Source organism: Hippichthys cyanospilos, chromosome 11 (assembly GCF_059441005.1).
Source record: "Hippichthys cyanospilos isolate Australia breed blue-spotted pipefish chromosome 11, RoL_Hcya_1.0, whole genome shotgun sequence".
Classification (NCBI taxonomy): Eukaryota; Metazoa; Chordata; class Actinopteri; order Syngnathiformes; family Syngnathidae; genus Hippichthys; species Hippichthys cyanospilos.
In genome coordinates, this window is record NC_142379.1 from 7,852,666 (window position 1) to 7,870,466 (window position 17,801).

At 37.3% G+C, this 17,801-nt stretch overlaps 2 protein-coding genes across 6 annotated transcripts; both read left to right on the forward strand.

The window, feature by feature from the left end:
* The first annotated feature begins 2,176 nt into the window (after positions 1-2,176).
* On the forward strand, positions 2,177-9,010 carry pou2af2a (POU class 2 homeobox associating factor 2a). Its single transcript, XM_088427981.1, has 5 exons — positions 2,177-2,311; positions 3,322-3,422; positions 5,953-5,992; positions 7,466-7,761; positions 8,372-9,010. Exons 1-5 carry the CDS (start codon positions 2,302-2,304, stop codon positions 8,786-8,788), a joined length of 864 nt encoding a protein of 287 aa, XP_088284107.1. The 5' UTR covers positions 2,177-2,301; the 3' UTR covers positions 8,789-9,010.
* Positions 9,011-9,160: 150 nt separating this feature from the next.
* On the forward strand, positions 9,161-16,554 carry pou2af3 (POU class 2 homeobox associating factor 3). Of its 5 annotated transcripts, none has more exons than XM_088428366.1 (6): positions 9,161-9,277; positions 11,583-11,693; positions 13,484-13,584; positions 13,769-13,820; positions 14,445-14,761; positions 16,022-16,554. In XM_088428366.1, the coding sequence occupies exons 2-6, from the start codon at positions 11,687-11,689 to the stop codon at positions 16,373-16,375; spliced, it is 831 nt and encodes a 276-aa protein (XP_088284492.1). In that variant the 5' UTR covers positions 9,161-9,277; positions 11,583-11,686; the 3' UTR covers positions 16,376-16,554. The 5 variants fall into 5 exon arrangements, with proteins under 5 accessions (XP_088284492.1, XP_088284493.1, XP_088284487.1 ...); XM_088428367.1 differs by having other exon boundaries at positions 9,185-9,277; positions 11,621-11,693; XM_088428361.1 differs by lacking the exon at positions 11,583-11,693 and having other exon boundaries at positions 9,214-9,277.
* Positions 16,555-17,801: the final 1,247 nt, after the last annotated feature.

The following is a 17,801-nucleotide window of genomic DNA, read 5'->3' on the forward strand; positions in this document are numbered from 1 at the left end:
TTGTGCTTGCCCATTTCAACGTTTGTATTAAACTTTCTAAATCATTATTTTAACTGTCATCTCAGCTCCACAAATTTGCTAACGCCGTTCATTACTTCTCCATTAAGCGACTATTTACTGCCATCTAGTGGACAAAACATGCCTGCACTGTCCTAGCGTCATCATTCCCTGAGGTTCGCTTGACGGGTTTCAGCTCACACTTGAATAGAAAAAAGTCTTTAAAAAGTAGGCAAAAAATAAAAATAAAAAATATCTTCCCCGCCTTAATCATATACAATATCGCTTAAATTACTTGATAAATGATGATATTTTTGAATTCATTTTTCTACAGTGATGAACTCATGAAAAAAAAAAAAAAGCTACTAAAAAGTTCTTTTTAGATATGACAACGAAAAACACATTTGCCACGAATCCATTCCGGAGCCGACAACAAACAATTCAGTTAAATAAGGCCACAGATGCGGCTTCTCTTGCATGGCCAAATCTGTTATGTCATCCTTGTTTATGTTCTCTGGTTCATGTTCCTTCACTGCTGCCCTTATCTGCTTTTTATGTCTCCAATAAATCATTCAATCAAAATCCCAACCATTTTTGACGTTGCATTTCTTTATTTGTTTTTTTTCTTCTTCTTCATTGTTATCATCATTTTCAGAGATTTTCTGTTGTCAAATGTAGAAAGAATAAATAAAATAATCTTCAGAAAAATAAGTACTCAAGAGACATAGCGATATCTAGAAAAATACACTTAAATGACAATCGCTTGGACGGAAAATGACACTTTATATATTAGTCGGGCTTTCACATTTTGCTTGACTGAACTGCATGGTTTAACACCTACAAGTCAAATTAAGTTTTTCAAGATAACAATCAAGTCAGATTACGTCGTCATTCCTACAGTGTCACCAGCTGTCATCTTTCCCCATAACATAAATCAACACAATGCTCATTTGCTTTTTGGTTTGCTCAAACTGTTTTATACAAATCATTGGAAAAACAATTTGAGTAAAACATGGCTTAGGGCGGCAGAGGGAAGGAAGAATTGCCTCACACAAAATTCATTTTGAGAGGGGGTTTTTTGTTTCAGAGTTTTTGTCCAGAAAAAAAAGGGATAATAGGAACAAAATGGAATACATTTACAAATGTAAATTTTACATGAATATAAAGCCAGCGATGAAATGACTCCAAAGACAACAAATACATTTTATCTGGTGCAGGATAGTGGAAGTGCCCAGTTTACAGGTTTGGGATGTGGACATCAAATACATTTTCTACATGTAATCTTAGACAAAATGTCATTATTTATTTTTGACTGGCTTAATATGTTTAATTCACTTTTTTTTTCATGGACAGTGGACTTTCAACTTATAGTTCAGTTGTATTTGCTTTTCAGTTTGCTTTTGTTCTTATTTCTTTATTTAGGGATGTGTTTTATTTGATTATCTTGTGCATTCGAAAGAATGTAACAGCGGCTTCTTATATTGCATATATTTTAGAGAAATAAAAAACATCTGCTTCATTTTTTAATTAAATTGGTCTTATGCTGTGATTAGTTCTAGGGTTAGGGTTAGGAGGACTTTCAAACAATGTTTTTAGACTAAAAATTGAGGCGGATGCATCAGTGAAATGCATGTTTGTAACTTCAAAAAAATCACACACAAGTTTATTAATCACATTCAATCACTTCTCCACAATATTGGATAAACCATTTACAGAAACATAAACACAATTCCCTTTCCTCGTTTCAATTATGTTAATCGATATGTTTATATGTTAGTCAATTTAGACCGTTTCAAATCAAGAGTAATATTGATGGGTCAATGAAGCTTCGTGAAGCACTATTGCTCATTTTTATTCACTCTAGATAGCATTCTTGGTTTGAAGATGCACTGGAAATTTTATGTATTTCCAGCCTTTATCTTTAAACCAAGATCACCAAGCGTCATTTTCCCATATTTAATTAGAACTGTTTCAGAAGTCGAATTTTGTCCACTTGTCAACCTCACCATCATACATGCAATACTTGTAACATAGAATCTCAAATGTGGATGCAAATACTAAAAAAAATGTCCTTACCGCGTATTTGCATATAAACAAATAGGTTTTTAAAGCTCAGACCTCACATCTGTGGAGCTGAAGCAAGGCCACATGTTTCATGCATCCCTGCCCTCCTGACGACGTGGTTTCAAGCTTTCACGAAGGCGCACCACTCACGATGGTGTTCGACATTGCTATTCAGTTACTGTAGACAAATACAGCACAAGAATAGATCAGCCTGCGTGTGTCAGATTCAACAACAGCATCATGGACACTGGTAGGCAACTTCTACCTTTATACATATATATATATATATATATATATATATATATATATATATATATATATATATATATATATATATATATATATATATATATATATACACACACTATATATTTTTTCTTGAGAAAGATAGTAGTTTTTACAATTATTTTAATTGTTTCAAACTAAATTATTTGTGATGCGTTTGCCATTGTGTATTAGTTATACTTAAAATATACAATTGTCATGAACATAATGTAGTGTAAGTATGCATTTTTCAGAATTATAAAATTTGAGTGACTCCGGATATCTTTTACATGAAGCCTCATGAACCACATTTGATATTATTTTGCTCCTCTGTATGCCACTCTTGGCTTTAAGAAAGCAGGCATTTTTCATGCATTGTCATTGCACTAGCCTTTATCTTTAAACAAAGAGCAAATCACAAGTGGTTCATGAGGCTTCATTTTCCACTTGACATTGATTAGATTTCTTGAGTTTCATTTGTTTGCATTAATATATGTGTGCATATATAGATAGTCAAAGACAAAATACAGATTCAAAATACATAAAAATGACAAGCCCTCTGTTATAATAAGAATTAAAGTCACAGACAGTAGTACAGTATTTAGATATCTTTTAAAAACACACTATGAATTTCAAAAACATACAAATACTATCTATCTATCTATCTATCTATCTATCTATCTATCTATCTATCTATCTATCTATCTATCTATCTATCTAACGGTATGTGAGAGTGTGTGTGTCTAAATACTATGATTTTTAATGTTTATTTTCTAATGAATGACAATGGTTATGATCTAAATATTAAAGTTTTAATGAAATGTTATTCCATGCAAAACTTTGTTATCATATGTACCATTTACAAAAGAATTTTATTCATGCTTTCCTTGAAACCGTGAAACAATCAAATCAACACATTTGTGGCGATAAATGAAGTTGTAAAACTCAAAACTGCATTTGGATCATGTATGGCCACTGTTTTGTCCCCCTATCTAGAATATTCAAAGCGAGTGTACCAGGGTGTCCGAGTCAAGCACACAGTAAAAGATCTGCTGGCAGAGAAACGTTCCAGACAGACGAATGGACCAAGATACAGCGTAAGTACAACATTTGAAAAACCACTTTGCTTTCCTTTCGCTCGACTCTTTTTTTTTTTTTGTCCTCCCTGACCAAACCCCACAACCGCAGTTGACATTCTGCTGGTGGCCTTTTAAAATCTCTCCCTGCGTTGATGTTCAAGTTGGTTATGTACACTAACGACGTATGGTTAATCCATTGTCTATCTCTTGCCCCCCCAGCTCCCTGCTTTCTTTGCTTAGAAAAGCCGTCGAGCTCTTGCAAAGCCAATCTGTAAATAGCTAAGCACCGCGCTGAGAGGATAACAAAAGAGAACTAATACAGTGTTAGCAATGGTGATGGTCATGCTGTCCCAAAGCCTCCCGTGGGGTGGAGGAGGGGACGAGCGGACGGGTGTCATAGACAGATAGACAGTGAAAAGCTCGGGAAGGAGGTTGCCTATGCAAAGTTTGAGCCATACGCACCTGCAAGCCTATATTGTCCCCAGCCTCACTCAGGCCGCAGACAACCTCTCTATTGTTGCCTCAGAAACACACAACAACACACATTTCACTTTCAGTCAGGCTTACATTTAGACATTGACATGCACAAGCAAGACTGTTTTTTTATCCAAAGCGCCTGACAGATTGTTGTTGCAGGCCGGTTTGCTTTTACGGTAGTCAGACAATCGCTAAACGAATACGCCTTTTATTTACATACATGAGACACACAACTGGGGAAAGACAGCGCGGTTGGGTGTGTGGTTAGGACGCCCGCCTCACAGTCAAATATTCTGAGTCCAAATCTCGGTTTGGACCTTTCCATGTGGACATGTATTGATGGTATTCCAGTTTCCAGAAAAGTGCATGCTAGCTAGCCCAGAGCCTCTGCCATTAAATGAATCACGTCTGGCCAGTAGCCCTTTAGACCAGTGTTCAAGCTAACAGCAATTTTGCATTCACCCACTAGAGGGCAGCACTACTCTGACCCACACAACGACTTTGGGCTCATTCCGAGTTCTTAAATGCGACGTTCCTCACTCCTCAAAACTTTGAACATGGCCTGGAGGTTGATTTCATACAACCAAATGCAGGGTCTCAATTACAAATCTCTTTTAAAAACCTACTTTTTCTCACTCTTAATATGCTTTGAACATTGTCCAATTTGTCAACTGAAGAATTTATACAAGCACGCAGACAGGTCAAATAATCCGTAGTGTGTCGTCAATATGTAGACCTGATGATGTTTAGTTGATAATTGCCACTTTTGTAGTTGATCTTGCATGCAACTAACATAGTGCTACACGATTCACATCACTGCAATGAATCATTTTTCATTCTGTAACTGCTACAGGTGCCCATTGACATTTACTTGGTACTTTCAAACAACGTTGGAAGGTCTTTTTTGCAAATTGCAACCTTTTTATGAGGTCAAACACAATATCTAAAGAGCAAGCCTGGATAGTTTGTGTGTGGGTATTTGGACTCCAGTCATCCAGTCAGCGCCTTTTCATTCGGCTGTTTACTTTTCTGTTTATAAAAGGTGATGCACACAGACACAAGGGATACTAAATCCATCCGTGCTTTTATGTCCGTTTGAGAATAGAAGGCGAAGCAAACACTGACCACAGAGTCTACTGTTGAGAAAATAAATGGACAGACTATAGTTGGAGCGGGGAACTATTATTACATATGAGGGATGCACTATAAAAACCTCAATGTAAGATAGGGGTGTACTGCCATTATCAATCTGTGCTTTTAAAGATATTGTTTGGCTTTGGTGTATTTCCCAAAGAAAGGATGGGCACGTAACCGGACAGCCACACACGCAGTGTGAACTTAAACATGCTGATTTTCATATGCAGCCTTCAGAGATGCACTGAGCCGTACCTGGGCCATAAGAGGAAGTCTTAGCATTGGCAAATCGCATTCAAATTCTCTCCTCAAAATTTGCTTGCCTCCCAGGCTACACGGGCTTAATATTATCAACTCTTTCATGTTGGTAATATGCAAACAAGAGAGCTTATCTCTCGTCTGTGCCTCACATGCTGCTCAACTCATTCTTTTGGTCTTTAAACTTTAAACAACCCATACCTGACGTGATGGTTTTAAATGCAAGTTTAAATGACCAAATGGGGTCACTCAAATACTTGTAAGAGTCATGGAACTCATGTGCTTTTATTTCTCTTGATTGTAGACCTTGATTTTGGTTCACTGCAGTATAAAAAATAAAATAAAACAATGGGTCAAAAGAAGACTGGCCCAATATTTGGGTCAATCTAACCCAGCTTTTTGTTTGGTTTTACACAAAATAACTCCCAAAACAAGACAAAACAACAACAACAACCTTAAAAATTGCGTAGTTTTTTTTTAGAAAACAATCCAGAAAGTTCAGTTGGGCCAAATTGACCCAAATAATGAGTTGGTCCTTTTTTTACCTTATGGTTATTAGAGTGTGTTGGTTTGTTTCAACTGATTTCTTTGATTGGTATATTGACAGCAATATCCTTCAGCAAAAATAAACAATTTCAGTTCAGTGTGATTCACATCCTTGTTTTTTCTTTCTTAATAGAGTGGTTCAACAACTCCACCTTCTTTCGTGCAGATATCAGGTGAGGAAATACACTCTCAAAACTCAACTGATTAAATGAAGGTCCGAATATACTGTTTCTCTGATACTCTGTGGCCAAAATGTTAGGTGTGCCTTTATACTGTAATACTAAGAGAACAATATTTATGTCAATTATACCCATTGTAGTTTATGTTAGGATGTCATTTTGAGATATCTTATTCTTCTTGCGAAGAGAACTAGCTACCAGGATAGTGATTGAAAAATGAACAATCCATTTTTTTTTAAACTCCTCTAGATGGTAATCTTGGATTAAAGATAAAGGCTCCTGCTATGAAAATGTACATTTAGAGTGGAAGTGTCATCTAGAACAGTGTTTCTCAACCATTTTTTCAGTGATGCACCTCCTGTGATAAATATTTTCAGCCAAGTACCCCTTAACTCATGCAAAGCATTTTTGGGTTTGAAAAAATAAATAAATAAAACATGCCATCAGTATCTGATTTATTAAACTTTAGACCCTTTCAAACTTCATTTGTATTGCTCCACAAAAAAAAAAAAATCAACCTAAAGTGTCGTCTTTTGGAGCATTGAAGAACTTAAAAATAAACTTAATTAACTTAAGAAATAACTTAATTGTTAATAAATAGTTTTCCACAAAAAATTATCAATATAAATTGGCATCCTGTTCTCGAAAAGAAATAACTATAAATAAATATGTGTCCACAGAAAAATATTCAACATAAATCATCTTGTTTTGGGATTACAGTAGCAAACTTTTCACAAAAATAAATCATTAACTTAATTATTAATAAATATTTGTCCTAAAAAATAATCAACATAAAGTGTCAGACCTGTTCGCAAAAAGAAATAATCTTAATTATTTGTCTATGCAAAAATATCCAACTGAAAGTGTCCTGTTTTAGGGTCACACTAGAGATGTGTTCACAAAAATAAATAATTAAATTGAGAGGTAATGAGAGGTCGCACATGACAAGTTGGCTCCAACCATTCTAGTATGGGGTAGAATCTGGCGTTTCAAAAAAAAAAAATTGAATGACCTACTGAACATAACATTTGTTTTATGAACTTGTATATTCGCGAAACAATTAATTCAATAATTACTTTTAAATTATTTTTGCATGTTTGTTTGTTTTATTTAAAATCTCGAGCACCCCCTGAAGTACCCCCAAGGGAACTAGTACCCCCATTTGAGCACCACTGATCTAGAAGAGCAAAAAAAATATATCAAAAGTATTTCATGAGGCTTCATTTGTCCATCACTAGTTCTCTCGAGTAGGTGGTAGAGAAAATTGGTGAAAAAGGCAAGAGCACTTGTCTAACTTGTGAAATGAAATCATACACCTTTGAAAACCTCAATGACAAACATTGCTAATATTGCGGCACATTATTAGCATGTTTTCAGTGTGAAGTAAACTGTTATAATACATATATTATGATCTTTTAGTAGATGAATCCATAAACTTACCCCACTTTTTATTTTTTATTTTTACAGGGTCTCATATGTTACCCAGCTACTACAGTATGAGGCGTCCTTTCATATCGGATTCGGACTTCAGTCCGTCGAGCAAGCAGTTTTCATCAGATGCGTACCCATCCTCTTTTGGAGGAAGATCACTTGGCTGTGACACATCCAGCTTTGCTCTCATTGACACCTACTACCCAGACACCTTCAGTGAATACCGCAGCAGCAGCAGCACCATCTCAGGGTCAGGGGGAACTTTCTTGCCTTCTTCCGCCCTATCATCTCTTTTGCCTCCTTTCACTGGAGAGTCATCGCATGTATATATGGTAGGAATATGTGCGTTTGTGTTTTTATTCAAGTAATGTTGTTGTTTTCTTAATTGCAAAATGATGTGTATATTATTACATTGTATATTAAGTCACTCACTGCACACTGCATATTTTAGTTAAAATGTTTGTTTTTTGTTTAATGAGTACAATGCCTCACGAACGCATTAGACTCCTTGAACTTTTTGACCTTTTGACACATTTCAGGCTACAAACAAAGAGATGGAATTGGAATGATTTCACACAGTCTTTTATATCCTTAAGAATAAGCCAACTTTTTAAGGATCAAACCAAAGGCCATAACTTTTTTTTCTGTTTTTTTAAACATGAAATAAATGGTTATCCACTGAATTTCTTCATCCATTAGCTTTCCCTATGATTGACAATGGTCTTCAGTTCCTTAGCCAATCAGAACGCAGAACAAAAAGTAGGGTCTATCATATTGATCACAAAGGGTTCATGTTGTTAAAAAAAAGGCACGGAAAAATATTGCTTGCATTATAGCGAGGGAACACTAATTGAAAACACTCAAATAATGATTACACTCAAATGTATGCAGATACAAGCTATCACAAAACACTGACGTCTCGTTTTGTCACCCTCACCTCAGAGAGACTCATGGGAGCAGTCGATTCCGGAGCCAGTTCCTCAGGTGGACACTCTCTGTCATGACAACTTGGCTTCGGTCAACGTCCCGCCGTCCATCTCCAGCTCGGAATCCCAGGGGAGCCCCTCCCAACCCAGCCAAGGCCCATCTGTGGGCCCGGCTTCCGGCGGCCAGTCCTACACGCTGCATTCCCTGGAGGATGCACACTACCACCTATTGACCTCCAGCAACTCCTACTCGACCCCGCCCTCCTCGTTCCCATGTCCTCCCTACATGAACAGCGACTTGGCATCCAAGATTGTCACAGAGGAGGCGGTAGACAGCCACAATCTCCCCCTCTGTGTGGAGGCTCACACTTCATGGGACAAGGAGGACGGAGTGAGCTCCTGGTCGCCCTACGAGCTAAGGAGGGCCTACTGACTGGCTGTCACATGTCTGCCATTGAATATTTTTAAGGGGGTAAAGATCTGTGATATATGTGCTATAACAAGCTCATCTCAGTTAAGGACTTGCCCACGCATTGGACATTTCAAGTGGCCACAAAGTAAAAAAAACGAAACACCAAAAACGTGATCCGCTTAATCTGTACGGCTTGCAATCCTACAAAAATTCTCAGACATGGAAAGTGTCCAAGAAATAAACTTTTTGCTGTGGAGGATATTCAACTTGAAATTTTTGTTGATTATTTTTAATGATTCGGGCGAGATCAGTAAAATAGTCTTAAACAACAATTGTCTTCTTTCAGTTTCTTTAATTCAAAGCTTCAAAGACACAGGCAGTCTGGTGGCCTGCAAGAGAGTTTGCAGAGACAAGTAAGAGAGAAGATTCTTAAGGCTGTGGAAGAGAGGATTTAAAGGGAAATGATATCCAGTACAGTACACCTATTGTTGAACTCACTTCTTTATCAAGGTAGTCTCATCTAACTACATAGACAGCTAATGTAAGTTAAGTGAAAGGGGCTTTGTTTTCACAAAATCAGGTAGTCTTCAAATCTTATACTAATGCCTGATAACTTATTTTTCATTATAAGATCAAAGGTTAAAGGTCAAATCAAAAAGTTGCTGATTTAGGGTAGCATCATTTTAAATGGATCTTAAAATTATCATGTAAAATGCAGTAAGCAAATATGGATTTTTCTTTTATGCTTGAGATTTTGTAGATACCCCAGACAAGATACTACATTTCCAGTTAAATACATTTGAAAATGGCCTAAAGGCTCTGGACAATAGCTAGCACATCAGTAGTGCTCCTGCAACTTTCCATCATCAAACATTTCCAAATATTACGTTTTTGAAACGTGTTTCTCTCCTTGCTCACGATCTGCTGCAACATCAACTGACTTTGATCATTAAATTCTTTCACAACTTCCTACATGCTACTGCCAGAGCAGTTTCCTTTTGATGATGATTGATGTCACTGAGTATGAAAAGGTATATTTGGAGGCTTGCTGGGCCATTAGTTTGACCTTTATAAAGCGTTAAAAAACTAAATTAAGGCATTTTAATTTATTCTGTCAGTTGAGGTCTACTGTGCAACCAAACAGAGAGGATAAAAGAAGTAAAATGGTGATGTAGTTTTAACCTTTAAAAGTTGCTAGAAGCCTCAATGAAAAAAACGCATATTAATTCCATTTTAATTATTGTTTCTATCAGGCGATTTTACGTTATTTCCATGATTTTCGTCATGTCATTGTACCTTAATTCAAAGATTTTCTTCAAATAAATATATTACAACCTTTGAAGGATATAGCTGTTGAAAATGCGATGATTCTGATTAATTATGGAAAGGTCGGCTGTAAATTCGTTTAAAAAATTAATCGCTTGAAAGCACTCAAATTTACCGAGTGATGATTTACATGATTTAACATTTGAATCATCATTAACACTGCCGGCGACATTTAATCATATCCGTTTGGATTTTTAAATTAGGAAAAAGGAAGTCTGTGGGTTAGGACATTCTCCTTTTGTCCAGCAAGGGGCGACATTGCATCGCTTAAAGGAGAGAGCGCAAGCGTCCCAAAGCGAAAAGTACAGTCTTGTGCATTACATTAACACAATTCGAAAGGAAAAATGTATGCATGAGAATTAGTACAAGAAATCATGCACACACAAAAAGTTCCTCTATAAATACAATTATAATAAAATCATTTTTAGGCAATTCCAAGAGTGAACACCGTTTGATTTCTCCAGCCGGGCACTACTGAAAATAATTGACAACTATTAATAATAATGACGGTAAAAGTGTAATCAAAATCCCCCAAATTGATACTCATGCATTATTGTATTCATATTGATCTTATGGCAACGATAGTTTGTCAATTAGCACGTTAATTAATGTAATTGCAAAAAAAAAGGTTACACCATGGCATAATGCATATCACCAGATGATATAACAAATGTTTCTCTTATTTTGCTCCCCCAAATATTCATGAGCATCAACGAAGTAAATACAAAATGAAACAAGCGAATTTAGACATTCAAAATGATGTCTTATTTTTAATTGGAGAATAATTAAAACACTGGTTGAGTAGTTTGATTTCTAAGTAATTAATAAAAAATATACAGATGATTTTTGAATGCAGAGCTACTAAAAGTGTAAAAAAAAAAAAAAAAAAACCTTTCATAAGGGAATTTGCTTCTGTTCTCGATTTCTGCACTTGCTGAAGGCCCCAAGATCCCAAGATGGCTACTGGCCTTTGCCACGCCCACCCGAGTCCCACTATTATCCGCTTTTTTCACTATTAAAGTCCTAAATATGTCCGATCACAGTATGGACGAGTTTAGTGATCAATATAAATACACGTTTACTTATTCAAGTCAAGTTGCATTGTTTAAGTTGCGCATAAGAAGCACTTTTGCCGGAGTGCTAAATGAGGGGGTGTGCTGCTGTCATCCAGCAAAAGAAGGATAAATGAAGAAAAATACGATTTATTTTCCATCAAAATGTAAATTAAAGTGATCATATATTAATAATGCACATATGGAATGCACTAATTTAGTGTATTTTGCTGAAAAATCGATATTACTCGGTTGCCTCTGAATATTCAAATTGAAAGTAACGCGCAATCAAATCATTGTCAAATCATTGAGTTCTAGGGGTTTTAAATAGTAGGCATGGAGGGAGAAAATCCCAAACTAATATGTTCCCAGCTATATTACAATATTGTTGTATGCTCTGACGCTGCTCTAACTGATTTGTGTTGGTATTTTTGGAGACTTTTGTGCAATTTTCGTTCTTGGTTATTGTGCTGAGGCATAAAGGGACATTGAGGAGCCCCACGGGTCTTCATCAGGGAAACTTTTCATCATCTCTGTCGTCATGTCTGGTAAGTTTCGAGAAGGATTTTCATCAAGTGCAATCCACTTGTAGCTTTTTCTCCTGTTAAACACAGAAAGAGAACATTAGAGATGTTTGAGATCAAAGCACTATTAAACCATGCGGGCATACATGTGTAGTCACCTTTACTTCGCAGCAGCTCTTTTGTTCAAAGTTGAACCTATCGCCGAGTTAAAAAAAAAAAAGATCCACGTCTTTACACGTCTTTACATTTTATAATCACCTGTTACTTGGTTCATAAGGGGAGTCATTTTTCATTCAAATTAACTTGCCTCTTACTATTCGTCTGGGCGGTGCGATTATTATTATTATTATCATTTTCTTTTCAAGATTATGTGTTATATCTTGAGTTTTCAGAGCACAAATATGTGAATTTCATTTTACATCCTTGAGAGGAAAAAAATGGGACTTTTATTTGTATTATGCAACGTGTCTCGTGTGTAACAGGAGGTTATGACTAAACCTGCTGCAGTGGGATGTGTCTGCCGTTTAATTTGGGCCCCATTTGCCAAGTTTAAAACAAATCATAGACTAGCAGTTAGATACATGAATATTTATCAGATCGCCCTTGCCTGATTAGCACCTATCAAATTGGGATTCCGAACGCTGCGAGCCTTTGGGCAAAAATCAGACGAGCTTATGCAGCGATTTTTACTTGATCAGTCGATCTCCCACAGCGGAGTTATTGACACATTTTATAAAATATATATATATATATATATATATATATATATATATATATATATATATATATATATATATATATATATATATATATATATATATATATATATATATATATATATATATATATATATATTGGGAACGGAGACAGCAATTTCACTATGCGCTTCCATGGAAAATCTCCACAAAGAAATCAAGATCACAACATTCCTATATATCAAATAGTCTAAGGTTTAGCGCACTTAAGTCGTTTTTCTCCCAATAACATTATTTACATTACTGTTTTACACAACAAAGGAGTTCATAAATTGCCCGATTTATTAACGAACACCCCCCTCGCTCTCCTTTTTGTATTTTAAGCGAACGCGACGAGCTTTTCAACCCGACGACTGACAAACAATTGCATAAAGACTCCAGATCAATCTTGGACATATTAATCTATCATATATAAACAAAAATAAATGTACACTCGCGTATTCTGTACAGCTTACCAACGTTTTCTGGTTTGGGTGGGGTGCTTGGAAAAGCGCGTCGAGCAGATCCACGCTTGAAGTGCAAGCCTTTACTCGCTCCGTAGTGGGAAGTTCGGAACCGAGTGGCTGCTCAGGGGCGCGCTGACCGGGGAAGAGCGCAAAGAGAGGCTCAGCAGAGTTAAGGGACAGAAAGAAATTGCACAAGGGGGAAATTCACTACTTTCTGCGTTTTTCCGCACGATAAAAGCTGCAAAACATTGGAGAATAAAGAACAACCCACGCATAGACAAAATTGTTGTATTAATGTACACAATGCATATTTTTACAAGAATATTTTTAATTGCATACGTAAAACACATTTTTCTTGAAAAACTTTACATCATATTGTAAGCACGCATGCGCTTTATGAGGGAAAACATGCTCGTGCTCAGCACAAGAAAAAAAATCAAAGAAATAATCGTTTTTAGAAAAAACTTTATAGGAAAGATGAATTGGGTTCTGAAATGGGTCTTAGGGGTTGTTCTGCAGTGGGAAGGCTGAGAGCCGAATGGGGCGTTTGTTATTGTTGGCTGTTTGGTAAACAGGAGTGGCATGCCCCCCCTCCTACCCCCAACCTTTACAGATAAGCCACGGGTGTACCAAGGAGTGAGGGTGAAGACCACAGTCAAAGAGCTCCTGCAGAGACACAGAGCCCGCGAGGCCAACCGTAAAAAAGTGAAAACGGTAATTCCAGCCTTTTTTCAGCACATACTTTATTTGTCATGTCACTGTGCTGCCCAACGTAGAGCAACAGAAATAAGACATAAGCAACTCAGTGATAAACAAGCATATTACAAAGTCACACAGCACACACAATACATTTTAAAATGACGTTCCTTCTGTTTTGCTTTTTTTCTTTGATATTTAGATATCTCAAGCTGGCTTGGATCTTCAGGCTTTATGTGCGTCAACTCTTCCAAGTAAGTCTCCACAGGAACATTGTAACTTTGCATTATAATGAATGGCACACCACTCTGCATGGATATGGCGATTGGTGACCGAAATTCAACGTCTGAAAAACGTATAAATTTCACTGTTGCACTGAGCAAAGATACTAGGAAAAGGCCACGCAGATGATTGCAAGAACTGAAAACGCAAATGAAAGTGCGCAGGGCTCCTATTTATAAATCTCGGCTACATTCGTGTAAACGGGTGACGTCGTGACATCACTCGAATTATGAGCCCATTTGACTGTCTTCAAAAAGAGGTTGGAAAGAATTCCAGGCACTCAGTTGGATACTGTAAAGGCTCTAAAGTCACAAAGGAAGGCTTTTGACGTTTTGTTGGACATTTTTCTCATCTATAGAGTGAGAGATTGATTTGGGATTCTTTACAACCTATTTTGGTGACTTCTTTTTTTGTTTGTAATCTTTTGAGGAGCACCCAGCAACGCTTCCCGTTTTGTATTTTTCAACATTTGAAAGATGCTACTCAGTTTATTTTAATTGTTAAACATAGAGGGACTGACTGATTCATTTGGACGGCATTCGCGTTTGATGCAGGGCTTTTATTGATTACTTTATTTGTTCCTTCAAACCTAATAGCTACAAGTAATTATGTGGAAGCCCCCGCCGCCCCCATTGTGGACGCCGGCATATCTGCAGCCCCGCAGCCGCGCCTCCCCTCCTTCCTAGTCCCTGACAATGAAGGCAGCATCGAGGAGGCACAGGAGAGCAGCTTCCGGTGCAACCAGCAGCCCTTTGGAGACGCCATGGTGCCTCCTGAGTGCTACAGTGGAAACAACATCATCAACAACGACAGCAATGCTTGCTACAACAACGCGCTGAATCTCCCTCAATCTTTCCCTCTGCCCTGGAGCCACGGTGTTGCCTTGGACTCAGACAACTATGGCCATGGCCTGGTAGGTTTGCACACTTATGAGCAGACGATTTCAAAATATTAATAGTTAGAATTATGAATAATGCATTTCATGCTGTCAGTCACAGTCTTCCAAAAGAAAAACGACTCAAAAATCAGTCTTTTATTCAAAACTGTAGCATAGATAGAGAGAGAGAGAGAGAGAGAGAGAGAGAGAGAGAGAGAGAGAGAGAGAGAGAGAGAGAGAGAGAGAGAGCGAGAGAGAGAGAGAGAGATGCTTGCTGTACTCACCATTTCAGCACTTTTGGAGCGATGATGTAATTGGGTAGTGGTGTCTTGCCTCTCTGTAAGAACTTCAAAGTTGATGCTTGAGCTGCTGGGTAAGATATGTTCATGCAGTCGTAATTACGTCATTTAGCTTGGCCAGGGGTAGGCAACTCTGCTCACCGCTATCCTGCATATATTCGATGTCTCCCTTCTGCTATAAAACACCTGATTCGAATGAGAGATATCAAAAACTTGCAGGTATGGGCTCCTCTTGGAGAAGGGTTGCCTGCGCTCCAGCTCGGCTTAACGACAAAAGCCCATCAAGTTCTACACCCATGGACTTTGACAGCCTTCAATGCTGTCGCTTGGCTGAGTGAAACGATGCCTTCACATGCACTTGGGAAAGAAATGAAAATCATTACAGGATACGTTTCTGTTTTATTTGTTACGTTTAGATTTTATGTCTTTAGTAACCTCGATTTCTACCTTGGCTACACATAACTCACTGTTAGTGCTGATCTGATTAAATACTAAATGCATGGGGGTTGATAGTCATGCTTTTGTCAGGAGATCATTCGAATTCAGCAGACTGGATACCTATTGCCGAATGAGTCAATTTAGCGACACTGCAAAATAAAGCTAAGGCTCAGTTTGATACTTGCATTAATTTGACCAATTCTTTGTTTTACTGTGACCATGTGATGACTGCTTTTGTTTATATGTAAACAGCGGTGTAACGTACCACCTAACCGAATTGCGGTTTGAAGTGGGAAATGAGCGTCAAGATTTGCAAACCACATTTTCCTTTTCAATTATAATATTAGTGTTGCGGTTTTGAAGAAATAACAATTTTAATGTCGTTTGCAGAAAATATATGTGATGTGTTTGAACCACTGTGTGTTTGAGCCGGAGAAAATCGTAGCTCAAGTTTCTCGCATTTGCAACGTTTTTTTTTTTTTTTTTTTCCTGATCCGAAAACGAAGCAACTGTGTTGAACACTTCCCTGGTCTCTCAAAACTTGAATGATCTCTTTTAGGCTCCCTGCTCCTCACCGGAGTCACTCAAGATGTGCAGCCCGGTGGATCAGCACAGCTACTCGCCGCAGGATTCTTTCTCCTCCTCTTCTTCTTCCTCCTGCTACGACTCGCCCACCAGGATGGAGTGCAACTTGACGAGCTACTCCTCCGAGCATTACCGAAACCAACACTGCACCCTTCAGGACACTTACTGCCTGCCTCAGTGTTGGGCCAACCCGCAGGAGAGCTTCTGCGCTCCCGAATACTCCTCTTACTACCCGAACACAGACTATGCCTACCCCTGCCTCATGGAAGAGAATTATTTCAAGAGCAATTTGGCAATGAGCACTGAAATGTGTTATAATGTATTATGATGATGAGCGCTCAGGATTTGCTTGTGTGTGGCTCAAAGCAAGGGCGGAGTGGATATGATAAATGCGTAATGGATGGATGAAGTGGCTGTGTTTTTTTTTTATATCAGGCATGTTTTTTATTCCTCAGATTTATTTTCATACCCATGATGTTGGCATTTTTAATAAAATATTAAAACACAGGTTATGTGTTTTTGATTATGCCAGTGGTTCTCAAATGGGAGTAATGGTAACCCTGGAGGTACTTGAAGGAACTTCAGGGGGTACTCGAGATTTTAAATAAAACAAACATGCAAAAATCCTTTGGACCAATTTTAAAGTTTTTCTATACTTTTTTTGCCGAAATGCAACGTGAACTCTCAATGACGATTTTCATTTTTTAATCAAAGTTATACAGATTCTATTGAAATGATACAGTTTTATCTAGATTAAAACTAGGATTGCAAGATGCAATCCAATTTCAGAATCCTTATTCCCTTTAGAACAATAAACCATTTTCAAGGTTTGATGCGATCTGACATCTAACATCAAGCCCAAGTTTCCAGGTGCTCACACTTCACATCATAGTTAGCCAATTCTACAGAATGTACAATTCTAGTTTTATATTATTTTCCAAAGCACTCTTTTCCTTCGGGTCGCGGGACAAGTTGAAGCCTATCTCGGCTGACCTTGGAGGGAGGTCAGAGGCGGGGCCATCATTTTAGAAATGCAAGGGTGGGCAAAATGCTCCAGGATTAGCCAAACGCTTAATTTTCCAAGGAACTACATGAAATATAAAACATGTTTGAGGTAGTGTAGTTTTAACTACCACTTGACATGATATGATTGTTGCCCCTTGAAGAGCTATTTACTGCACAAAAATGAACAGCGATGGGAAATCTGAATCTGTGTTTGACTGCTAAATGCTAATTAATTTGACGCATGACAAACATTGTATTCAAGCAATGATTCAATAAGGTGAACCCACTCTTGGCTTGTTTTGGGATCAACATTTTCAGAAATCCACTGACAGTAAGGTTTTTTTTTTTTGCAATGATAGAATATATACCTCCTACTTTCCAAAAAAAAAAAACAACACTTTCTTATATTGGACAAGCTTTTGTTCTCGCATGATTTAAATTATAAAGATTTTGACTAATTAATAATCATAGAAAATGTGGAATTTAAATGTTGTTGTTATCATTTATCTAATGGGCTCGCATTATTTAACTTTTAATTGCTGGACTATAAAATTCACGCTGAAAAAAAATCTGACCATTTTCATGGTTGCAAAAAAAATAAAAATAAAAATAATTCGCATCAGTTTATAAAAAGACAACCCCACCTGAATAACCTTCTTAATAACCTTGTTTCCAAAATGTCAATTAGTCCGCAATCACCAACAATATGAAAAAAATGCAACCATTGAAAAACTAACCAGAAAAATGTT